Consider the following 25,227-nt stretch of genomic DNA (forward strand, 5'->3'; position numbering starts at 1 on the left):
ATAGTAATACAAATCTCTTCCTCATGGGGTTGCTTCTGAGCATTTGATGAGGTCAAGCACCTCAAAGCACCAGAGACACATTAGATGGTCAATTAACTTTCACTTCCCCTCCTTTCCCTTGAGGAAGCCCCCTCTAAAGCAGGGAGTAGGTGGAGGCCCAGGGGCAGGGCTGGGCAGGGCTGAGAGAAGGAGAAGTTCCCTGGGTGAAGTGGGGAGGGCTGAGCTGGCCCTGATGCCTGGGGGATTTCACCAAAAGGGAACTGGGACTTGGGGCAGCCACAGGAAACCACTGGCCTGCAAGAGTTCCGGCTTCTCCTCAAGACCCTGGGCTGGTCAGGAGGCAGGCCAGGGCTGGAGGGGCAAGGGGGTGAACAAGTCTAAAGTCTGCAGGCCACCTCAGCCCCCTGCACCCCACCCCTTACCAAGACCTGGATCCCCTGATCGAAGATTCTCCCTACTTCACCCTCAGAGCTCTCACTGAACCCAAGTGCCCTACTGAGCCCCATCCCCCTCACTGAAGCCTCTCATTGGGCCTCCATCCCCCTCACTAAACACCAGCCTTTCTAGAAGCCTCACAACCTCCTGCCCTTGAATGCCTGGGGCCTAAGGAGAAATGCCCCACTCTGACTCTACTGCTCTGGTGGGGCTAGGGGCCAGGTGTGCACTGCAGGGTGTGGGGAGGGATGAGATGGCCTATCTGCCTTGCCAGATTTACCCTCCACTTGGTCCTGAAGGTACCAGCTGAGTTTTCTTCACTTTTTGTGGGTAAAAGTGGTTTCCCATCTGTTGCTGAACACTCACCAGCTTCTAAAACACAGTCTTCAGTCCCACCTTGCTTGGGACGCAGGGCTCACAGGAGATGGGAGTCAAGGATGTCCAGGGGGAGCTGGGGGATTGGAGTCTAGATTCTCTGGCAAGGCCAGACAGGAAGTGCTGCACTAATCCTGGGGAGCTACCCTGCCCTTTCCCACCTGAGGCCAGCCCAGTCTCTTCTTACACAAAGGGCCCTGGCTCCTTCTTCCCCTGCTCTGCTCCCCACTCCAGCCTCCCAGGGTCTGGCCACTTCCTGTCCCACGTTGGCCCCAGGTGGGTGCACAGAACACCTAAGCACCCACATATAAGTTTACATGCTCTTGCTCACTCCCTCAGAGCCCAGATCATACAAACACTCACACACTTTCGCTCGCAGCTTCACACCCACTGGGGAGCAGGAGTGAACCATAAAGTCCATTATTCCCACACCGTCTTCTACCTACTCTCCTTCCTCCACCCACTCCCCCTCCTCCATGTGCTCCCTACCCCACATTCTCTTCTCCAGAGGGCTAGGTGGGACTTGGGAGGAAGGAGGTGAGGACTCATACCTTAGCTCTAGCTACTTTGTCACATCAGGGACAAGATGCCCTGGAGTCCAGGTCCCTACTGCTGGCCCTGTCAGTCATTGCCTCCTGAACCTCTATCTCCCCACCTGTGAAATGGAAAGACAGCCCTGCCCCCCCACCCACCAGCACAGAGAGATGCCAACGGCCTCAGGATACCCAAGGGACTACGCGCCTGAGGGGGTGGCCAACTGGATATGGCGCCACGGGGATGGGGGACATGTCTCAAACCTGCTGACCTCCCCAGTGTGGGCCCTCCAAAGATCCACAGACATTTATTTATTAGACATCAGTGCTGGTCCCTGGAAGCCCTGTCAGTGGGACACACTCAGGCTTTCTGGTTCCTTTCCTTGCTTTTGAGAAGGCAAAGGAGAGGCTCGCTGGGTCAGATAACCCTTAATCCGTCAGCACAAACTATTTTCTGCACCTGATTTTCATGACTGGGGAGAGGGATGGGCAGGGCAAATTTCTCCATATTGTTCAGATGAGGAAAGTGAGGTCCAGAGAAGCCGCATAACTTGCTTAAAGTCACGTGGTTAAATGCACAGTCTGACTAAGAACCCAGGTCTCTGAGACTGCAGATCCTTGCCCCAGGATCCCCGAACACTGAGCCTCATCATCTCACCCCCCTGTCGGGAAGTCAGCGCCCCACTGAGGACCCAGAAGCCGGGAGGGGGACCGAAAAGGCTTCGCCAGCCAGGGGCCCAACGCTCGCCAAGGGCGGGGCTCGGCCTCACCGTCCGGCGTTGCCATGGAGACAACGCCTCCAGGCAATCGCGGTCAAAGGCAGGATTTCCGTCGGGGCGGCCAGCAATTCCTGGATCCCGAGGGGAAAGCGGACCGAGACTGCCACCGGGGGCGGGGGGGAGGAGGCACCCAGAGAGGCTGGTCCCTGCTGAGAGCGTGACTTCCCCAGGAAGCGGGGACTCGCGCCTCTAGCGCCTTCAGGAATCCCCTCGCGGTGCCGAGCCCGCCCACCAGTGCCCGGCGCAAGGGTCTCGGGGGCGCTCCTGGTCGCCTTCCCTCCCCTCCTGGCTGTAAGCTTCACCCCTGGCTTCTGTCGATTCGGAGTATGGGTATCTACTAGGCTCCCGTAGTGATTCTCCTTGAGCCCCTTCGGCAAATTCCCTCACTTGATTCACCCAGTCCCCCAACCTAGTTCCCCTCTCCAGAACCCTCAGATTCTCCCCAAATTCTCACTCTCAAGGTCCCCTCAGCTTCTCTCCCAGACCCTTTTGGGGGTCCCCTTAGTCCCTCTCCCTGACTCAGCTCCCTTCCTAAATTCTATCAATCTCACTCTGCAGGTTCCCTCTCTCTTGCCCACCAGATCTTTTTGGGGATCCCCTTCATTCGCTTTCCCGAAAGCCCTTCAGCTCCGTCCAAAATTTCATCAATCTCACTCTCTAGGTCTCCTCTTTTCGGGGTGGGGCCCCTTTGGCCCCCAGCTCCCTCAGCCCTCCTCCCACGTCCTCCCAGGCCCCTGTCTCCAGCCCCTTGTCCCATCTGAAGCCCCCGCATACCTGGTCCAGGGGAAGCCGGTTCTGGCGACCCCCGGGCAAGCCACCTGGCGCTTCCAGCAGTGCCGAGTGCCGACGTGGGAGAGAACTGGGGTGCCGCCGTCTCTGACCGCCGCCCCCTCTGGGCAGAAGGAGGAAGCCGCTTGAGACTTCTCTTATTGCTGCGGTGGCCGGCGGCGGGGAGGCTGTGGAGGCTAGAACTCACAGTCACGCCCCCACCCCAGCCTGCTGCCCGCATCAGGGAGGGGCCCTCAAATCCCAGACCCGCCGGCCCCCACCGCCGGCCTCCTCCGGGTTACCAGGGTCGGCTCTCCCAGCCCTATCCCGGCACCCCAGTATCCCCAAAGCCCTGAACAGCCTTCCCAAAGGCCTCCTCCAAGGAGCAGGTTCCTCACCCCCAGAAACACCTGCTCTCCTAGAATCAATGGATTTGAGGTAAGGGCTTTTATCTATTCCTGAAGACCACTTCCCACTCTGCCCTTTTTACAGCTGGGAAAGCTGAGGCCCAGATGGCCTTAGCCAAGTTTTCACAGCCAGTTGACCTCAGGCTGTTGTCACCAGATCCGCTTCAGATCCCATCTTGATGCCTTATCTTCCTCAGGAGGCAGTCTCTGGGGCAGGGATGTAGGCAGGCAGGAGAAGCCAGAGACCCTTCCCTTAGGAAACTGCTTTTGAGAGGAACCTGCCCTCAGGCCACACTGGAGGGAGAGAGAGCCCCTTTCTCCCAAGTCTTAAAAAAAAAAAAGGAAGATGATCCTTCTTTTCCAACTGATAGGGATCCCTGATTCCTTCTCAGTCTGGGGTTCAGTCTCACCTCCCACTACTGTTGCTTCTTCAGGCTTAATCCAAAGACCAGGAAAATCACTTCTTCCCTGGAGAGGAAGAGGTGCATGAGGGAGGGCTGCTTGGTGAAGTGTGTGTTGATATGTGGTGGGGAGGCAGGGAGGGTGGAGAGCACAGGGTAACTGTGTGTGTGTGTGTGATTGTAGGAAATTGTCTTAGTTATCTAGCACGGCTACAACAGATTTACCACAAGCAGATGGTTTTAACAAAGAGAAATTTATTCTCTCACCATCTAGGAGACTAGAAGTCTGAATTCAGGGTGCCAGCTCCAGAGGAAGGCTTCAGCTCTTGGGCAAAGGTTCTTGTCATCAATCTTTCCCTGGTGTAGGAGCTTTTCAGCGCAGGGATCCCGGGTCCAAGGGACACAAGCTCCTGGCTCCTCTTGCTTAGTAGCAACGAGGTCCTCATGTCTCTCTGCTCAGCTTCTTTTTTATATCTCAAAAGAGCTTGGTTTAAAACACAATCTAATCTTGTAGATTGAGTCCTGCCTCATTAACATAACTGCTGATAATCCCACCTCGCTAACATCATAGAAGTAGGATCTACAACACATAGGAAAATCACATCAGATGACAAAATGGTGGACAGCCACACAATACTGGGTATCATGGACTAGCCAAGTTGACACACATTTTTTGGGGGGAACACAATTCAGTCCATAACAGCAATGAACATGATGACTGCATTTTTGGAACCAACAACTGGGATGTGTTATGCACACCCAGGTGTTCCTATGCCTGAGCAGGGCCTCTATGTGTGGCAGGGAGGGGGATTCAGATGTGTACCAGTGTCTGTGGGATGGTAGAGAGCCGTGAGATGCAGGTAAGACTGCTTTTCACTTAGGAAAATGGAGGAGGAGCAGGGAGGAAGACACAGGGGAACCAGTGGAGGTACAGGGGCTTCAGAAGGGTGGTCTCACCGTGGCTGGGGCAGCATCATCTCCACCACCAAGTATCTCCTGCCTGGCCTTTGGTCCACACATTCAATTAACAAACTACCATTTCTCATTGCCTGTCACCTGCAACCTTAGGGAACACACAGATGAAAGAGACCTTTTGGGGAACCTGCAATGATTCTGCTCTGCAGTGTCATTATTCTCACATGTTCTTAGTGAAAGACTGTTTAGAGCAGAGCACAGATCAGACAGTTCTAATGGCTTGCTCGACAGGCCTTTATGACTTACAGAATAAACAGGACAGGGATGAGTAGAATGGCACACGTCATCATCAGCCTAGTTTCCCTGAAGTTAGGCTCCTGTCTACAGGATTAGATCACATTCAGCCGTGCCCCAGTTCACATCTCGGGAGGAGAATGCCTCAGTTCCTCTCTCCCAGGGTTAAATACTAATCGGCCAGCCATGTCTGTGTACCAGATAGCAGTTACAGAGAGCAGGTAGGGAGGGGGCAATTAAAGTGTGTGTGGTGGAGGGAAGGGTAATAAAAGTTAAAAGGTGATAATACAAGTGGAGGGCCGCCTGCAGGCAATGAACACCATTTTTTGCCCTGGTTGAGTCCTGGTGGCTCAGTGGTTAAGAGCTTGGCTGCTAACCAAATGGTCAGTAGTTCGAATCCACCAGCCGCTCCTTGGAAACCTCATGGGACAGTTCTACTCTGTCCTATAGGGTCTCAATGAGTCAGAAACGACCAGATAGATGGCAACACGTTGAGGCTATTCTAGATTTACTGGTGACAAAGAACATCCCTTCCTCCTTTGCCCCAGTAAGATAGAGCTCTGGGTTTCTCCAGAGGGCAATCATCTCCCCATAAAGCACACACTTTACTTCACGTCCATTAATAGCTATTATGTCCATTAGCAGCTAGAGAGATGGTGAAAGAGATATAGCATACCTGTGCAGCCAGTAAGCTCACTGTGTCATCCTTCTAGGCCCGGCTCACAGGCACTTCCTCAGGAGGCCCTCCCTGATTGCTGCCCCCATCCCCAGCAGAGCACTCAACACCTTCTGCCTGGTGCACTAGTAGTTCCTGGGGTATGGGTTTGGGGGGATGTGTTTTGCTTAAGGGTCGGGACTGGGTCTGGCTCTTGTCAGTGCCCCTGGTGCCCACACAGGGCTTGGTGCACAGCAGCAGGCCCTCTGAGCATAGGAATGTATGAATCATTTAAAGAACAAAGGAATTCACAGGTCAACAAGTGAATGCCTGATGAAAGAATAAGGAGTTGAAGGCATGAATTAAAGAATGAGCGAATAAATTTAAGAAGCAATGAATAGTCGAATGGAAGAACAAAATTGCTTCTGTTTTTGAATGTATAAATTAGACCACGTTAGTTGCTTGCTTAAAACTCTCAATGGCTGATTTCCTATTTGCTTGGAATAATAAAAATAAAGCATTAGAAAAAATGATAAAATCTGAACTCCTTGCCATGGCCTCCTAGACCCTACATACCTGGCTGCTACCCACCTCTCCATTCTCATATGGGACCATCTTCCTCTTCAGCCCCCTTGGAATCATTTTCAGTTCCTAGAGTACATTGAATTCTTGCCTTAGGGCCTTCTCACGTGCTGTTCCCTCATTTTCTTTGCTCTTCACAGTAGTGGCTCCTTTCTATCCTTCACCTGAAGTGCCACCTCCTCAGTGAAGCCTTCCCTGGCCACCCCATATAAGGAACCTGTTACTTAATGCTGCTGTAACAGAAATATCAGAAATGGGTGGGTTTAAGGAACATAAATTTATTTTCTCATAGTTTAGAAGGCTAGAAGTCTGAATTCAGGGCACCAGCTCTAAGGAAAGGCTCGTTCTCTGTGGGCTCTGGGGAAAGATCCTTGTCTCTTCCAGCATTCCTCTGTTTCTTGGTGAAGGTCACCTGGCATCTGTCCTCCCCCGTTTGTGCTTCCTTGTCTCTGTCCTGCTCTATGCTGTTCCTTATAACTCAGAAGTGATCAGGTTTAAGACACATCCTACACTGATATGGCCTCATTAACATAACAAAGAAAACCCTATTCCCATAGGGGTTAGGACTCCAACACATATTTTGGGGGGACACAATTAAATTCATAAGAGAGCCCTCATTCCCCTATTCTTGGTCTCAGCACGTGGTTTGTCTCCTTCATGGCAGTCTGAAATCATGTATTTTTCAGTTTATTGTTTATTGTCTGATGCCCCTGGGGCTAAGCTGCCTCATCCAGTCTCTGGTCCTCCCTTTCCTGGGCCAGGGCTCTGACAGTGACAGGGCGTTCTATGCCTCTCACTCATCCATTCAGAATAACCTAGTGATTAGGAGCATCGAGTCTGGACCCAGACTGCCTGGTTTGTAGGCCTCTTCCTAGCTTTATGGCCTTGGGCAAGTTATTTCACCTTTTTGTGCCTCAGTTTCCTCATATGTAAAATGGAGATAATAGCAGACCCTACCTCATAGGGGTCCTGGGAGAAACCAGTGAGCTGTTAGGCCAGTGCTTGGCACACATAAGTGGCATGTGAGTGTCTGCTTCCTGGCCAACTGCCTGGAAGAGATCCATATTTATGCCTATTCCCAAGAAAGGTGATCCAACTGAATGTGGAAATTATAGAACAGTATCATTAATATCACATGCAAGCAAAATTTTGCTGAAGATCATTCAAAAATGGCTGCAGCAGTATATCCACAGGGAACTGCCAGAAATTCAGGCTGGATTCAGAAGAGGACGTGGAGCCAGGGATATCATTGCTGATGTCAGATGGATCCTGGTTGAAAGCAGAGAATACCAGAAGGATGTTTACCTGTGTTTTATTGACCATGCAAAGGCATTCGACTGTGTGGATCATAACAAACTGTGGATAACACTGCGAAGAATGGGAATTCCAGAACACTTAATTATGCTCATGAGGAATCTTTACATAGATCAAGAGGCAGTTGTTCGGACAGAACAAGGGGATACTGAGTGGTTTAAAGTCAGGAAGGATGTGCATCAGGGTTGTATTCTTTCACCATACCTATTTAATCTGTATGCTGAACAAATAATCCGAGAAGCTGGACTATATGAAGAAGAACGGGGCATCAGAATTGGAGGAAGACTCATTAACAGCCTGCGTTATGCAGATGACACAACCTTGCTTGCTGAAAGTGAAGAGGACTTGAAGCACTTACTAATGAAGATCAAAGACCACAGCCTTCAGTATGGATTACACCTCAACATAAAGAAAACAAAAATCCTCACAGCTGGACCAATGAGCAACATCATGATAAACGGAGAAAAGATAGAAGTTGTCAAGGATTTCATTTTACTTGGATCCACAATCAACAGCCATGGAAACAGCAGTCAAGAAATCAAAAGATGCATTGCATTGGGTGAATCTGCTGCAAAGGACCTCTTCAAAGTGTTGAAGAGCAAAGATGTCACCCTGAAGACTAAGGTGCGCCTGACCCAAGCCATGGTATTTTCAATCACATCATATGCATGTGAAAGCTGGACAATGAATAAGGAAGCCTGAAGAAGAGTTGACGCCTTTGATTTGTGGTGTTGGCGAAGAATATTGAATATACCATGGACTGCCGAAAGAATGAACAAATCTGTCTTGGAAGAAGTGCGGCCAGAATGCTCCTTAGAGGCAAGGATGGCGAGACTGCGTCTTACACACTTCAGACATGTTGTCAGGAGGGATGAGTCCCTGGAGAAAGACATCATGCTTGGCAGAGTACAGGGTCAGCGGAAAAGAGGAAGACACTCAACGAGGTGGATTGACACAGTGGCTGCAACAATGAGCTCAAGCATAACAATGATTGTAAGGATGGCGCAGGACCGGGCTGTGTTTCGTTCTGTTGTGCATAGGGTTGGTATGAGTCGGAACCGACTCGACGGCACCGAACAACCTAACGACAACAAGCGTTTGTTACCATTTATCCATGAATTGAAGCAATCGAACCTCAAACCTTCACTGTCACCTATTCTGGGCCAGGCCTTATCTGGGGGTTCAGATATGAATGAGGTCCAGTTCTTGCCATCAGGAGCTTCCTGTGTGGCACAGGAGAATGACAGGGGGTGGGGAGGGGCAGTGCCATGTCTGAGGGGGAGCAAAGATGCCACAGAAAGGGCCTCTCAAACCTCCTGCTCCCTGTCCACAGTCTGCTAACCTTCCAGCCTCTGTGCTCACATGCTTCTTTAAAACAATTCTGAAAACTGATACCAAAACAAAAGCTCAAAGCTCAGCAAGTCATTAGGAGCTCCCATCCATTTTCTCATCTAGCCACCTCTCTTCTGTTTTCAGCTGGGCCTTTCTGTCTTTAACCAGCTTAGACTCTGTTGTCAGTCTTTATAGTCTTCCTTTGCAAATACCCTGATCTCCCTCGCCTCTTCCTCCCCCAATGTACTCACCCGGGAAGCCCCAGGCCTGCAGGAATCTGCCCACCCACCTTCTCTGAGTGTGGAAGACAGTATTACGTGCCACACAGACAGGGTCCCAACTCCCAGCCTCAAAAGGACATTAACCAGACTCAGCAATCCTCTAGTGTGTTTCCTAGCGAGCTGGCCCTCCATCTCTCCCAGATGACCAGTTCATACCCTTTCTTCTGTCCTCCAACTTCCCACCACTTCTCTCCCCTACCCCACTTGGACTCAGAGTCCTCTCACCTTCTTGAGGGCTTCACACCTTCTGTAACCCCCTCTCCTGCACCATCCATCTCTCCCTCTGTCATGGATTGAATTATGTCCCCCCCAAAATATGTGTATCAATTTGTCTGGGCCATGATTTCCAGCATTATGTGGTTGTCCTCCATTTTGTGATTGTAATTTTATGTTAAGAGGATTAGGGTGGGATTGTAACAGCATACTTACCCAGGTCAGATCCCTGATCCAATGTAAAGGGAATTTCCCTGGGGTGTGGCCTGTACCACCTTTTATCTCTCAAGAGATAAAAAGGAAAGGGAAGCAAGCAGAGTGTTGGGGACCTCATACCACCAAGAAAGCAGCACCAGGAGCAGAGCACGTCCTTTGGACCCAGGGTCCCTGCGCCTGAGAAGCTCCTTGATCATGGGAAGATTGAGGACAAGGACCTTCATCCAGAGCAGGCAGATAGAGAAAGCCTTCCCCTGGAGCCGACAGTCTTGAATTTGGACTTTTAGCCTACTTTACTGTGAGGAAAGAAATTTCTCTTTGTTAAGGCCATCCACTTGTGGTATTTCTGTTACAGCAGCACTAGATGGCTAAGACACCCTCTTCACGGAATTATCCTCTCTGCATACAAACATGTTCTAGGATATCTCATTAAAAAACAAAACAAAACACAAAAACCTTCCCTTAGCATTTATCTTGCCTTTTTTGGGAGAAACAGGAGTTCTTGTCTAGTTGATGAGGGGATGCTCTTCTTTGCAGAATGCCAGCGAGTAAGCATGGAAGAAACGCGAACATTAGAGAAACTTCATTTTCTAACAGCAATGAAACAACTGATTTAGGCAAGAGTCATCAGGATGCGAAAACTAGGTGAAAGGTTTTAAAGAACAGAAGGTTCACACAAAGCTCAAGTGGCGCAGCACAGATGGCCTGGTGCTCGCAAAGAGGAAAATGTACCTTTTTAATGGAGAGATCTAATGGACATCCCATAACCAGGGCTCAGCTCACAGTCTTCCCCCCTCTTGGGATGATTATGAAGTATATACCGTCACTATGAAGAATTCTTGCCACATGTATTTAACCTAAGTCTAATCAAGTCTCTAGACCACAGGTTGGCAAACTAAGAGCCAAATCTGGTATGCCTCCTGTTTTATCTCAGCCTATGAGCTACGAGTGGTTTTGACATTTTTCAATAGTTAAAAAGATAAAAAGAAGACTATTTTGTGACATGTGAAAATTATGTTCAATTCAGATGTCAGTGTCCATGAATAAAGTTGTACTGGAACACAGCCACGCTCTGTTTTCATATTGTGTATGGCTGCTTTCCTGCTACAATGACAGAGCTGAGTAGTTACAACAGAGTCTGCATGGCCTGCAAAGCCAAAAAATATTTACTATCTGGCCTTTTACAGAAAAAGTTTGCCACCTTCTGCTCTAGACCTAACTTCCAGCTATGAGAGATACAGGAGATAGAAGAATAAGGTAAACAACACCAGACTCATCCACATGTGGGACATTCTACAGGACAACGGGCTACTCATTTAAAAAAATTATCGTCATAAAAAGAAAAAGCTGGGTGAGGGTGACAATTATTAGAAGAAACCAAAAAAGACATCACCACCAAATGCAGTGTGCAAACTTTGGTTAGATTTTGTGGGGGGAGAAAATCCCAGCTATCGTTGCTGTTGTTAGGTGCATCAAGTCAGTTCCAACTCATAGCTATCCTGTGTACAACAGAACGAAACATTGCCCGGTCCTGTGCCACCCTCGTGATCATTGTATGCTTGAGCCCATTGTTGTAGCCACTGTGTCAATCCATCTTGTTAAGGGTCTTCCTCTTTTTTGATGACCCTCTACCAAGTATGATGTCCTTCTCCAGAAAGTGGTCTCTCCTGATAAGATGTCCAAAGTGTGTGAGATGAAGTCTTGCCGTCCTTGCTTCTAAGGAGTATTCTGGCTGTACTTCCTCCAAGACAGATTTGTTCGTTCCTCTGGCGGTCCATAGTATATTCAATATTCTTTGCCAACACTACAATTCTTCAGTTTTCTTTATTCATCAGCTATTGTTATGTGAGTATTAAACCAGTTGCTGTCAAGTCAGTTCTGACTCATGGCAACCCCATGTGTCTCAGAGTAAAACTGTGCTCCATAGGTTTCCAATGGCTAATTTTTCAGAAGCAGATCTCCAGCCCTTTCTTCCAAGGCACCTCTGGGTGCACTTGAACCTCCAACCTTTTGGTTCGCAGCTGAGCACGTTAACTGTACCACCAAGGAACTCCATGTATGTATGAGTAGATGTGTGTATGAGCTCCTCTAGGGCAGGGTATCGTCAATTACCACAGTTTACCCAGCACCTTGCAAGTGCCTGGCACCTAGTAGGTGCCTGATAACTGCTGGCTGCAAACAGGATTGAAGGAAGGAATAAACCTTCCAGAGGAAGAAGCATCTGAGTGCATTCGGAAGCATGAATAGGATGTTGCCCACAGGCGAAGCCTCTGATGGAGCCCCCAATCAGTGCTGCTAGTGCCAAGGATGACACTCATTCTGGGAACCCAGACAGAACTCTGACCTGTGAGTAAAGGTCTGGGCAGGCAGAATTCAGCTTAGGAGTATGCCAAACTGTGAGTATCAGAAGGGCTCAGCAGCAGAATGGTTGATCTCAGGAGGTGCCAGGGTGAGCAAACAGAGGAGATATAAGGGCAGAGGACAGGCCCCCATGCTGGTTCACACCATAATTCCCAACACCAAGCCTTTGCCCAGAGATCTCCCTACCTGGTGATCTGTCTTACCTGTTTTTTGCCCAGACTCAGTCTTATAGGCCCATTTTACCCATTGCCATGGAGTTGATTCTGACTCATAGCGACCCTTTAGGACATTAGAACCGCCCCATAGGGTTTTCAAGGCTGTAATCTTTATAGAACCAGGCTGCCATATCGTTCCCCCGTGGAGCGGCTGGTGGATTCCAACTGCTGACCTTGTGGTTTGCCCCAAAGCACTTTAACCACTGAGCCACCAGGGACCCTTAGTCTCACAGGGCAGAAGTATTTTCTTCCTTCTCTGAACATTGAAGGAGCCCTGGTGGTGCAGTGGTTAAAGCATGGAGTGGTTATAGAATGCAGTATTGTAGTATGGCTAGAGCACTTCAGAGAAGACTGGAGTATTTCACAGTGGGGGATAAAGAATGTCACTGAGGGCTGGATTATTTCAGGAGGAGCTAGAGTACTCGTGGGGGATGGTGGCGCTGGAATATTACAGAAGGTGGCTGGAATGTTATAGAGAGGGTTGGAGTCTTCCAGGGGAGACTGGTTTATTTCAGAGGGAACAGCAGTATTTCAGAAAGGCTGGAACTTTTTACAGGGTTGGCTAGCACATTTTGGAAGTGGGTGGGCATGGTGTAGATCCTGGAGCTTGCTCCAGGGAGTCCCCTGAGTCCTAAATCTGCGGCACAAGGATTTTGGGGGTCCCTGGAGCCCAGTTCCATGCTCTCTCCTACCTCCAGAGAAGGCCGTCACTCTCCAGTTCAGCCACAAGCAGTCCTTCAGTGTGGGCTACAAGTTGATGCCAGTGACCATGGCCTTGAGGGTCAACATTCACTGCCTCCTCAATGTCAGTGGCATCAAGAAGCAGGCAGTCTAGGTGCAGAGCATCCTGCCTCAGCTCTGGGACTCCCAGGAGAGGGCCAGGTTAACTTGACCATCCCTCTGCCTCTGAGCAGAACTCCCCTCCCTTCCTCAGCAGCCTTCTCCAAGGAATGGAACTGGCAGTGGGTAGTATTCCTGGGCCCAGAGCCCTCTGCTTCCTGGGGTCTCTTCGCTGTCTACTTTCAGTTCCTTCTGTCTTGGTGGGGGGCTTGCTTATTTCCTGAGTCTTGGAGCACTGTTGGGGTGGGAGAGGCTTCTTTGCTTCGGTGACCCTTGGTACCTCCTGCAGTCTTTGAGATCTGAATGAGGCCCTAGGGGGCCAGGAGTGTTCTATGCTGGCGAGGGTGTCAGTGGGCAGAGAGTGGAACTGTGTGTAGCTCCGGGTGGCATTGGGCCTTCAGGGCCAATTCCCGTTCACTACGCTATGTATGGGCTTTAGCTACCTACTGGGCTCTCACTTCGATAATGCCAGCAGGACTATGCCAACTTCCCAAGCTGATGTCCATCTGACACATTCCACCTTCCCCAGCATGAGTGGTCAGAGCCCCATCCCCACCAGAGCACCAATCTCTGGTCCCTGTGTCTACACAGCCCAGTTGTACGCCATGTGCAACAAGAGCTTCTCAGCACTGGGTTGAGTTTCTCAGGCAGGGTCAGGCCTGGGGCTGCTGTCTCCTCTTTTCAGTTGAGGTGGTTCTCCATCAGACTGGAGATTTTTGCTTTGCCTCCCAGCAGATTTAGGTTCCCTGGGAGAGGAGAGACCCTGAGAGTGTGGGTGAGAGGTGGGGGCTCCCAGCAGTCCCTCGAGTCTTCTCAGCCCAGGAGGAGGAAACAAAAATATTATCCCTCTGAGACAGCCAGCTCAGCCTGGCCTGGCAATTACCCAGGCCTGGGGTCCTGTCTTGGTTATCTAGTGCTGCTATAATAGAAATACCACAAGTGGATGGCTTCAACAAAGAGAAATTTATTCTTTCACAGTCTAGGAGGCTAGAAGTCCAAATTTAGGGAGTCAGCTCCAGGGAAGGCTTTCACTCTCTGTCGGCTCTGGTGGAAGGCCCTTGTCATCAATCTTCTCCTGGTCTAGGAGCTTCTCAGGGCAGGGACCCCAGGTCCAAAGGACGCACTCTTTTGGCATTACTTTCTTGGTGGTATGAAGTCCACCATGTCTCTCTGCTTGCTTCTCTCTTTTATATCTTAAAAAAGATTGGCTCAAGACACAATCCAAACTTGCAGATTGAGCCCTGCCTCGTTAATATAACTGCCGATAATCCCATCTCATCAACGTCATAACCCGATTCGGTCAAGTTGATTCTGACTAATAGCGACCCTATAGGACATAGTAGAACTGCCCCATATGGTTTCCAAGGAGTGCCTGGTGGGTTCAAACTGCCAGCCTTTTGGTTAGAAGCCACAGCTCTTAACCACTACGCCACCAGGGTTTCCATAAACATCATAGAGATAGGATTTACAGCACAAAGGAAGATTATGTCAGATGATAAAATGGTGGACAATCATACAATACTGGGGGACATGGCCTAGCCAAATTGATACACATATTTTAGGGGGGCTCAATTCAATCCATGACATAGGCCTTTACCTTACACACAGATCTTCATTATTTTTCCTAGCTGCATGGTATTCCATTGTATGAATGGACTGTGCTATATCTAACCTAGCCCCCAACTAATGGACTGTTGGGTGGGTTGTTTCCAGTCTTTTACTATTGCAAGCAGTGGTGCAGAGAATAACTCATTTCTCACTTGAGCAAGTATATCTGAAGGATAAATTCCCAGAAGGAGGATATCTGGGTGCATTTGTAATTTTGATCAATTTTGCCAAAATGCCCTTTTTGGGATCTATACCAATTTATATTCAGATCAGCATGTCTGAGAGGGCTGTTTCCTTACAGAATTGCCCACAGAGTATGTTATTAAACTTGTGGAATTTTTTGCCAAACTGATAATGATATCTCAATGTAGTCTTTTTGACTTGCATTTCTTTTGAGTTTGTGCTTCTTTTCATATGTTTAAAAGCCATTTGTATTTACTTTTCTAGGAACTGTCAGACCATATCCTGTGCCTATGCTGGTCCTTGTTATGGATTGAATTGTGTCCCCCCAAAATGTGTGTCTTCTTGGCTAGGCCATAATTCCCAATGTTGTGTGGTTGTCCTCCGTTTTGTGATCTGATGTATTTATTCCACGTGTTTTAAATCCTCTATGATGTTAATGAGGCAAGATAGAATCTATAGGATTAGGTTGTATTTTAAATCAATCTCTTTTGAGATATGAAAAAAGTCAAGCAGAGAGGCAAGGGACCTCATGCCACCAAGAATGAAGAACCAGGAGGGGAGCGAGTCCTTTGGACCCAGGGTCCCTGCACTGAGAAGCAACTAGACCAGAGGAAGATTGATGACAAGGACATTCCCCCAGAGTCAACAGACAGAAAGCCTTCCCCTGGAGCTGGAACCCTGAATTTGGACTTTTAGCCTCCTAGACTGTGGTATTTCTGTTGTAGCAGCACTACATGACTAAGACTTCCTTTAATGAATTTTCCAAGAATTTTTTTATTAGAGAAAGCCCTTTGCCTGTGATCTGATTTGCAAATATGTCTCCCTTGTCTCCCTAATTTGTCATTAGTTGACTGTAACAATTTTTTTTTTTTTTTTTTTTATCGTTTTTGGATTTTTCAGTCATGGTTAGATTTTTCACAGTATGAGGTAATAAATTCTGCCATGTTTTCCTCTATTGCTTTTATAGTTTCTTTGTTTCCTTTTTTTCTTCTTCTTCTTTTTTATATCTAAGTATTTGATCAATTTGGAGCTCATCCTGGTGCTAATTTTTGTTCCCTCTAGTTGGCTACCTAGCTGTCCCAAAGCCATTTATTAAAGTGTCCATCCTCTCCTACCTTGAGATGCCACCTTTATCAAATACACAATTCCTGTGTGCAGTTCTACTCTGACACACGAGGTCGCACTGAGTCAGAATCAACTCAGCGGCACCTGGTGGTGGTGGTGGCAGCATGTAACTGGGTCTCTCTGCGGACATCCTATTCTAGTCCCTGGATCCGTTGGTCTCTTCCTTCACCCACATCAAGTTGTCTCACTTACTGAGGTCTGAAATATCACCTAGCAGTAGTCGGAAGGAGCCCTGGTGGTGCTGTGGTGAAGAGACTGGCTGCTAACCAGAAGGTTGGCAGTTGGAAGCCACCAGCTGCTCCTTGGAAACCCTATGGGGGCAGTTCTACTCTGTCCTATGGGGTCGCTATGAGTCGGGATGGACTTGATGGCAATGGGTTAGGTTTTTGGGTTTTAGTAGTCATAGTATTGCCTTTTTCTTTTTTTTTACATGTACAATTCAGTGACATTGATTATAGTGTTCAAGTTAATTCCCTCCTGCCCTCTCCCCCCAAATTTTTCTGGTGTTCTTTTCCCTCTTTCTCTTTTTCCTGTGATGGGAAACTGCAGGACGTCTGCTCATGGGACTTACATTCTTATAAGGGAGAAGACAATAAATAATTACAGGTCATTTGGTAGGTGCTAAGGAAAAAATTAAAGCTGGATAGAGGGGGAGAAGGGAACTAGGAAGTAGTATTCAGACGGGCAACCAGGGAAGGCCTTGGATGAGGTTGGAGACACCTGAGTGAACAAGGGAGGCTACGTAGACACCTGGGGGAAGACATTGCTGTCAGGACCAAGGGCAAGTGCAAAGGCCTGAGGCAGGAGCACATCTGCATGTTGAAAACAGCCAGAATGGAATGATCAGAGGGGAGAGTGGGAGGCGATGAGGTAGATCATGCAGGGCCTTGTAGGTCACAGCAAGGACGCTGGCTTTTCCTCTGAGACAGGGAACCACGGGAGGGGATGAGTAGAAGAGTGACATGTTCTGACCTCCGTTTTAACAGGATTGCCCAGACTGCATGTGGAAGGCTGACTGTTGGGGTGAGGGCAGCAACAGGGAGCACAATAGGATTTGGGTGTGTGAATGAATGGTAACTTGGTTTCCTTGTCCATCTCCCCACAGAACTGTGAGCTTCATCTGCAAGGACAGGCACTGAGCTTATGCAGCTCTATATGCCAAGGGCCAGGGACAGGGTGGGCATCAATAAACATTTGTGGAAGGAAATAGGGAAGACAGACTAGGCAGGAGTGGCCCCATGCCCTGGGAAATGGCTCCTCAAAGGCCACAGATAGTGGAGGGAGCAGACATGGCAAGAGAGCTGGTTCTCTAACAGGGACCCCCTCCAAGGAGAGAGGGGCTAAGGCTGGGGGAGCTGGACCTGCCCTACCCAGGAACTGTGACCCCATCAAGGACCAGGCTGTTTGTGGTTTGTGGTGGAGTTTTACCACCACAGAGACCCTGGAGGAGGCTCTGTCCTCAAGGGTGAGTTGGCCTGGCAGAGATAAGAGCAACTTTCCCCGAGTCCTGGCACACTGAGGCCCTGCGAAGGAATAATTGTCCATTTTACAGACAACTGGGCCCTCTGCAGTTTCAGGGAGTGACCAGGCACAGGAGGAAGGATGCCTCCCAGCATTCAGCTAGCCCTTCAACCCCGCCCAGGCACAGCTGCTGAGGTCCTACTGGGCACGACACCCACTTGTGGGAAACAGAAGCCATGAGACCCACAGGCCCTCCTGACACTGTGGGCAGAATGGGCCTGGGAGCAAGGGAGGTAGATAAGAGGTGTTAAGCTGAGGGACAGAGGAAAGAGGTCAGGCTTTGAAGTCAGGCCCGGCTTTGCCACTGCCTTGCTGTGTGACTCAGCAAGTAGCATCCATCTGGAACCTTGGTCTGTGCATCTGTAAAATGCAAACAGCGTCTGTCTCTTGCCTTACAGGACTGGCCTGGGGGCTGAATGAGGCAGCAGAGTTCAACACTTCCTGAAAGTGCTTCCTTCCTAGACTCCTCTCAGCCTGATTGGGGAGCTGGTATCCCTGTCCCAGCAGGAGTTCTCCTGGGCAAAGGAGAATATGGACTGTGAGGTTACCTCAAATTCCAGGCCTGTGAGGGGATCCAGGCCAGGAGGGATCTGACCATTGGGACCTACAGGGCCTACCAAGGCCAGGTGAGCCTGCATATACCCTCAGGGCAGGCAGGTGGGCCTGGCTGTGCATCAAACAGCTGTACCTCAGGCAAGGCTTTTGCCTTCTTTGGGCCTCAGCCCCAGGAATCTCTGGGGCATTGGTTGAGGGCGGGCAGGAATCAAAGGCCTTCTAACAGGCAGATAGGGCAGGCTTCAGGAGTAATGAGCTCCCTGCCTTTGGCGGTAGGTAAGCAGAGACGAGCCAAGCACTGGGCAGAACTTCACTCACTCACTCACTCACTCGTTCATTAAACTCCTATTGAGAACCTGCTTTGTGTGGGGGACACAGTGACAAAAAAGTCACCCTTGCCCTCCTGTAACTTACATTCTAATAGAGAAGAGAAACATGAATGGCAAGAAAGTAGGGGCTGGTCCATAGGGGCTGAAGCAAGAAGGGGAGTGGCTGAGGGGAGTGAGGTCAGGAGTTACTCACCGGTCACCATCTGGACAGGCGTCATTTTTTTTTTTTTTAATTTTTATTGTGCTTTAAGTGAAAATTTACAAGTCAAGTCAGTCTTTCATTAAAAAACTTATATACATCTTGCTATATGCTCCTTGTTGCTCTCCCCCTAATGGGACAGCACATTCCTTCTCTCAACCCTGTATTTCTGTGTCCATTCAGCCAACTTCTGTTCCTCTCTGCCTTCACATCTCCCCTCCAGATAGGAGCTGCCCACATAGGCTCATGTGTCTGCTTGATGCAAGAGGTGCACTCCTCACCAGTATCATTTTCAGTCTTATAGTCCAGTCCAATCCCTGTCTGAAGAGTTGGCTCCAGGAATGGCTCCTATCTTAGGCTAACTGAAGGTCTGGGGACCATGTCCTCCGGGATCCTTCTAGTCTCAGACCATGAAGTCTGGTCTTTTTATGAGAATTTGAGGTCTGCATCCCACTGTTCTCCTGCTCCTTCAGGGATTCTCTGCTGTGTTCCCTGTCATGGGAGTCATCAGTTGTAGCTGGGCACCATCTAGTTCTTCTGGTCTCAGGCTGATGTAGTCTCTGATTTATGTTGTTTTCTGCCTTTTGGGCTCATAATTACCTTGTGTGTTTGGTGTTCTTCATTCTCCTTTGGTCCATGTGTGTTCAGACCAATTGATGCATCTTAGATGTCTGCTTGCTAGTGTTTAAGACCCCAGACTGGACAGGTACCAATTTTAGGGGTTACAATGGTCAAGGGTGAGAAGGAGTTACCCAGGTGAAAAGTGAGGAGATGGGGCAGGGAAGATGTTGTTCTGGCAGAGGGAACCATGTGTGGTGTGCACAAACATCTGGATGATAGGAAAGAGCTGAAAGAAGTTAGTCTGGCTAGAGCCAGGGAGAGGCTTGGCTGAGACTAGAGACCCAAGCATGGCCTTATGGGTCTTGCTGAGTGGCCTAAGGGGCATAGGGAGCCACAGAAGCAGGAGAGTGATCCAACCAGGGTAGGAACATCACAGAAGGTTGTGCGGGATCTCTTTAAGATCCCTGCACACCCTAAGACCATGCACAATCTCTGAGGAGCCCAGGCCTCTTAGGCACCACCACCTCATTAGAGCCACCTCAGGGAGGATGAGGAAGCTCATTTGTCAGAGGAACCTCAGAGAAGTGATGATGCTAGAGGACCCAGGGCTGGGGGTGGCGAGCTTGTGGGGAAAGTAGATGAAGGTTCATGAAGGGAGAAGGCACTTGGCTGGACACCAGGAAGCCAGGGCAGGTCTCAGCTGTCATGAACTCAATGACACAAGAAGTCTTAGCTTGTAGGATCTCAGGCTCAAAGGACAATTCTCTCACCCAAGGAAGATGGAAGCTAGGCTCCCAGAGGTTAAGTGAATTGCTCAACGCCACAGAGGAAGTCAGGTGGCAGAAGTTAGGGCCAGGGAGAAAGCAACTATTTACGGAGCTCCAAATCTGCAAGCCCAGGACTGGACACTAATTATATCGCATCATTTAATGCAGGCACAGCTTCATTCTACAGGTGAGTAGCCTGAGACCTGGACGGCAAGACTCTTGTTCAGGGTCACACAGAGAGGGTTAGAAACCAGGTCTGCAACTCCGCATCCCGCGGCTCCTCCGGGACTGAGACTGGGGTTGGGGGAAAAGCGGAGAGTGCCCAGGAGTGTGTGGGAGGGTGGGGCTGTGTTTCTGGGACTTTCCTCGCTGAGGTCAGCGACCTCGAAATAGCCTTTGTGGGGTGATCTGCTGAGCGCCCCCGAGGCCGGGTCACACCCTTTCTGCCCCTCCCACCGCGGGCACAGGCAGCCGCAGAGCGTCCCCTCCGCTGGCCTAGAACTGCTTGTGCCACGTGAACCGCTCGGTGCCCACCCTCTGCCTCGCTGGCTGGTGAACTTGCTCTCGGATGATGCCGACAAGCTGAAGCTGGTGCTGCAGCTGCATGGCCCCGTGGCTGTCTACGCCGACGCCTCACGACGCTCCTTCGCCTTCCATTCCCAGGGCTTCTGCTCTGACAGCAGCTGCAGAGAGTCTGGCCAGGGCTGCCCCGCGCTCGCCAATCAGAAGGCGAGGCTGGCTCCGGGCACGCCTCCTTCCGTGACGTCACCCAACCGGCCCCGGAAGCCCCGCCCCGTGGCCTTGTTTGGGAAAGGCGGAGAGGGGCGTTTCTCCAGGGCTGGAAAAAAGTCGTGTGTGAGCCGCGAGGTTGAGAAAACACTGCCTCGTCAGCGCTCGCGTTATAACATAAGCCCTGAAAAGTACAGGTAGGGCGAACAGATTCTTAATTTTAAAATGTGTTTATTAACGCAAACATTCCCTTATCCCTCCATCTGTCCATCTATGGGTCCTACACTCAAGATTTTGTGTGCAGGGCGCTGTGCTTTCTGGGTGCTGGCGATAAATAACGATGAAGCCGGTGCTTGACCTCAGGGAGCTCATAGTCTAGCGGAGAAGTCGGACGGTAAACATCACGCTTTCTTTAGAATCACTGTCATTCTAGGGAGGTAAAGTACTGCTGCTGAATAACGAGGTGTCTAAATTTAAAAAAAAATTATATATATATTTTAATTTGGATTGGGGGCTCAGGGCAGCCTCCTGAAGCAAGAAGGGTGTTCCAAGCAGAGGAGACAGCTTGTGCAAAGGCACTGAGGTTGGCAGGCACTTGGAGGGCTCTGAGAAGCAAAAGGAGGACATAGAGAAAAAGAGTTATGGAGGGGAAGCAAGGTGAGATAAGGCTCTGGAGGTTTGGGGGAGCAGATTATTCAGGACCTTGAAGGCCGTAGTAAGAAAGTAGGATTTTATTTTAAGTGCCTTGGGCAACCACTGGATGGGTGGGTGGGGGTTATCCTTTAAGCAGGGAAGTCACTTAATCTAATCTGTGTTTTAAGATCTTCTTGGCTTTGCATGGAAGACAGACAAGAGGATGCAGAGGGGCAAGAGAGGATACAGGGAGACCTGTTAGGGGGACTTATTAACTGCCTGCCAGGCTGGAGGTTGGTGGACTAGATGAAAGGGAGCCATGTGAGTGTAGAAATGTCAACAGACTCAAGAAATAATCAGAAGATAGAATCTTCAGGTTGATGGATTGAATGTAGGGGCAGAGGGACGTTAGGATGAAGTCATTCATCCATTTATTGAACAATTATTTATGGAGTCCCCTGTGGGTGCCAGGTTCCGTTCTCCAGAGGCAGACTGGGTTAAAATCCTAGCCCTGTCATTTACTAGCTGTTTGGACTTAGGAAAGTTTTTTAACCTCTCTGTGACTTGATTGAGAGTCCCTGGGTAGTGCAAACAGTTAAGCAGTCAAAAGGTTGGTGATTTGACCCACCCTGAGGGGCCTCAGAAGAAACACCTGGCAATCTGCTTCCAAAAGGTCACAGCCTTGAAAAGTCTATAGAGAACAGTTCTATTTTTCAACACATGGGGTTGTCAGTCATGAGTTAGAATAAACTCGATGGCAACTGGCTTGGTTTTTTGTTTTTGCCTTGATTTCTTCATCTGTAAGATCAGGATCTTTTTAACACCCAAGAGGATTGTTTTAAGTGTTAAATGGGATAATATCTGTAAGACAGTCAAGAGCAATTCCTGGTACATAGTAAACCCTACACAAAGGATAGCTAGTATTGTTGTTGTTTTGGCCACTGGGGATACAGCTGTGAAAAAGACCAACGATTCTCATAAACTTATATTTGTGTGTGTGTGTGTAGGATGTAAACAAATGAGACAATAAAGAATTATCGGATAGTCTCAGGTGGTAGGCAGAAAGTTAGAACAGGGTGGTGTGCTAGAGCAGTAGTTCCCAAATTTGACTCTCGTTAAGATAACCTGGAGATTTAAAAAAAAACTCCACAGTCCAGGCTGCACCCCAGACCGATGAAATCACAATCTCTAAGGTGAGACCCAGCCATCAGCATTTTTTGAAGGTAGGTAATTCCGTAGTGCAGACAAGTTTGAGAACAACTGTGGTAGAGAGAAAAAGGAGGGTTCTTTCAAGGAGGTGGTCAGGGAGGGCTCCTCTGAGCAGGTGACATTTGAGCAGAGCCTGAAGAGTGAAGAAGGAGCCATCATTAGAAAGTCAAGAGGAAAATCCTTTGGGCAGGTGTCTGGCCTGGGTGCCTGCATAGCCTGGAGGTGCCCTTGCCCGAAGTGGGGAAAAGTGAGGCAGGGATGGGCTTGGGTTGGTGGTTCCAAGAGAATGGGTGAGTGAGTGATGATGACTGAGCGAAGACCTTCTTCCCATCCAGAGGTCAGCAGCTAGAGCAGCTGGACCGCATTGTGTTCCTGGTGGTGTATGCCTGCTGGAAGATTACCCTATTGGCTCATCAAGAACTCACTGTCGCTGCTGTGCGGCACCAGTGGCTATGTCCTCGTGTCTGCCAAAAACACTTGTGGCATCACCACGGCCACCAACTGCATTCCACTGCCACCTGTAGCTGGGCAGCCCTCAGCAGACATCCTGCCTTTCACCAAGACTTCCCATCCCCCCACCCACACCCGCCTCTTGAGAGAAGCAGGCAAGTACTATCCAGAGGCCCAGGCAGGGTCAGAGACCTAGTCGGAGTCACACAGAAAGCCTGAAGCATGATGGGCCCCAAACCAAGCCCCTGTCTCTGCCCAGGGCTGTTTTCAGGAGGCCTTCCTGTCCCTGACCCCTGACCCCTTGCTTCTGGCCCTGGTGGGTAGATCTGGTTGTCCAGTGGATGCAGGTATGGGTGGATGGGGGATGGGCACCACACTGGACAAGGAAATGTGTGTGAAGACAACAAAAGCAGTAGAAATGCACCAGTTTGGGTTTTATAATTACTCATCATGGCTAGGCTGGCATTCCCCTTGATACTGGCTTCAGGAAAAAGTCAATTCAGTAAATACATCCTGGGAGAATGATTGGGGACAAGGTCTCCTGTGAGGCCATTCCGCATACAGCTAAGTAAGCAGTGGGCCCTTGCCAACCACTGGCTGGGGACGGGTCACCTCTCTGGGGCTGGTGTTTGGAGGTAGGAACTTGGAGATGGACACTTGGGGCTAGAAATTTGAGGCCAAGTTCTTGGGCTAGGTTCTGGAGCTGGGTTATGTGGCTGAGTACTTGGACTGGGGTACTTGGGGCTGGGTGCTTGGGCCTGCTTCTTTGACTAACCAAGGCTCCATTTCTTTAGTGGCCTTATACAAATGAGCCCGCCTGCCCCTAACCTGACTCTCCTCTCTGTGGCTTCACAGTGCGTGGGAAAGGTGTGACCCTGCCAGTCTGAGCTGTCTGTTTCATGGAGACACCAGAGGAAGGGGAAAGAAAAGGCTCCCTTTGGTCTCTCCAGCAGGCCTTCCTGAGTGCTAACCCCCGCAAGCTAGGAAGCCCAAGCTCCCCAATCCTCTGCCCCTTCCCCCAAGCCATCTGCTTAAAGGAAGCGGCTTCTCAGTTCCTCACAGGAAGCCGCAAGCATCCTCTGCCTCACCTCCTACCAGCTGCTATTGACCCAGGCCCTCCATTGGCCCAGGTCCTCTTCCAGACTGGACCTAGGAATACTCTGTTCCCAGCTCCATCCTCTGCTGCTCAGCCAAGAAAAGGTGTATATGGAGTCCTTCTCATTTCCTTCAAACCTCTGTGGCTCAGGCTGTGGGTAAAACCTGATCACAGAGGCCCTCGAGTGCCATGCTCAGGAGCTTGGTGATCCCAGAGCTGTAGGACTGAGTATCTGGAAGGGAGAGGAGAGAACAGGCCTTGCATGGATCCCCAGGATGGACCCCTCCTGAGAGCTTCTGGAGTGTCAGCTGCAGAGCAGAGGTGGTGTCTGATTCATCTCAGTCTCTGGAGTCCATTCTGGGGCCTGCCCCAGGGAGCTGGCTGCTGGTAATTATGGAGGGGCTCCTGGGTGGAGAAGATTCCAGGATGAAGCTGTACTACCACCTGGTGGCCGAATTTGTATATAGCATTAAGGGATGTGGGAGCCACTGCCGGGAAGGGATGTGAGTGGAGTTTCAAGGGTATGAGAGTGGAGAAGCCCTTAAAGAATAAGGAAAATCTCTAGATAAAGGGAAGACGCTTATTAAAGAGAAAGACAACCCTAAATTGAACATTTGGGAAATACATTCTGGGTCTGGTGAGAATCCAACTTCTCCCTGCCCCATTTTACAGATGAAGAAACTGAGGTCCAGAGATGATGACAGAGGATCTCAACATTTTACAGCGAGTCAGCCACAAAGATGGGATCTATTTCTGGACTTGTCCTAGGGTGTGGTCCCAGAATGCAGAGTCACCCGGCTAGTTTCTAGCCACCCTTATTTGTGACCAAACATGACATCTCCCAGTGTCATTACCCACCTTAATCACCAAACTTGGCACCACAGGGTGGCTTTTGGCTGCTTCCAAAAATAAAATCTACCCTCAGAGGGCTGGGATCTGACACAGCTGAGGGGATTCAGAAGCCTGCACTCCAAGCTCAGCAGTCGTCTTAGAGCAGGAAGGGCCCAGAGGCTACGATGCCCTCTCCTCGTTTTACAAATGAGAAAACTGGACTCTGAGAGGGCGACCAGCTTTCCCCAGGTGACCCAACCCTGGACTCAGCCATGTGTCTCTGAAAGTCCGTGGAGCACCTGTTGCATTAGTCAATTCTGTTCGGTGACCATCATCCTGCCTCATGCTTTGTGAATGGGATGATGTGGTCTGTGCATGCTGACAAGGGTGGGTGGGTGGATAGAAGGAGATGGAAGGTGAGGAGGTGTGACGGAGGGAGCAGGGAGATCATGGATGTTTGGGGGGTGTGTTAGTCATCTAGTGTGACTGTAACAGAATACAAGTGGATGGCTTTA

At 49.7% G+C, this 25,227-nt stretch overlaps 2 protein-coding genes across 4 annotated transcripts in view; one reads left to right on the forward strand and one right to left on the reverse strand.

Annotated features, from left to right (window-relative positions):
- FGR (FGR proto-oncogene, Src family tyrosine kinase) overlaps positions 1-3,026 on the reverse strand; it is a 22,147-nt gene extending 19,121 nt beyond the window's left edge. For all 3 annotated transcript variants that reach the window (XM_049878428.1, XM_049878426.1, XM_049878424.1), the window contains exon 1: positions 2,897-3,026. The gene's annotated coding sequence lies outside the window, so the exon portion shown is untranslated. The remainder of the gene's footprint in view (positions 1-2,896) is intronic.
- Positions 2,128-23,658, forward strand: LOC126071286 (uncharacterized). The gene is made up of 8 exons (XM_049875521.1): positions 2,128-2,279; positions 2,822-2,970; positions 12,775-12,881; positions 17,914-17,979; positions 20,158-20,690; positions 22,671-22,944; positions 23,045-23,101; positions 23,641-23,658. Exons 1-8 carry the CDS (start codon positions 2,128-2,130, stop codon positions 23,656-23,658), a joined length of 1,356 nt encoding a protein of 451 aa, XP_049731478.1.
- Positions 23,659-25,227: the final 1,569 nt, after the last annotated feature.

This window comes from Elephas maximus, chromosome 3 (assembly GCF_024166365.1).
Source record: "Elephas maximus indicus isolate mEleMax1 chromosome 3, mEleMax1 primary haplotype, whole genome shotgun sequence".
In the NCBI taxonomy this organism is placed as follows: Eukaryota; Metazoa; Chordata; class Mammalia; order Proboscidea; family Elephantidae; genus Elephas; species Elephas maximus.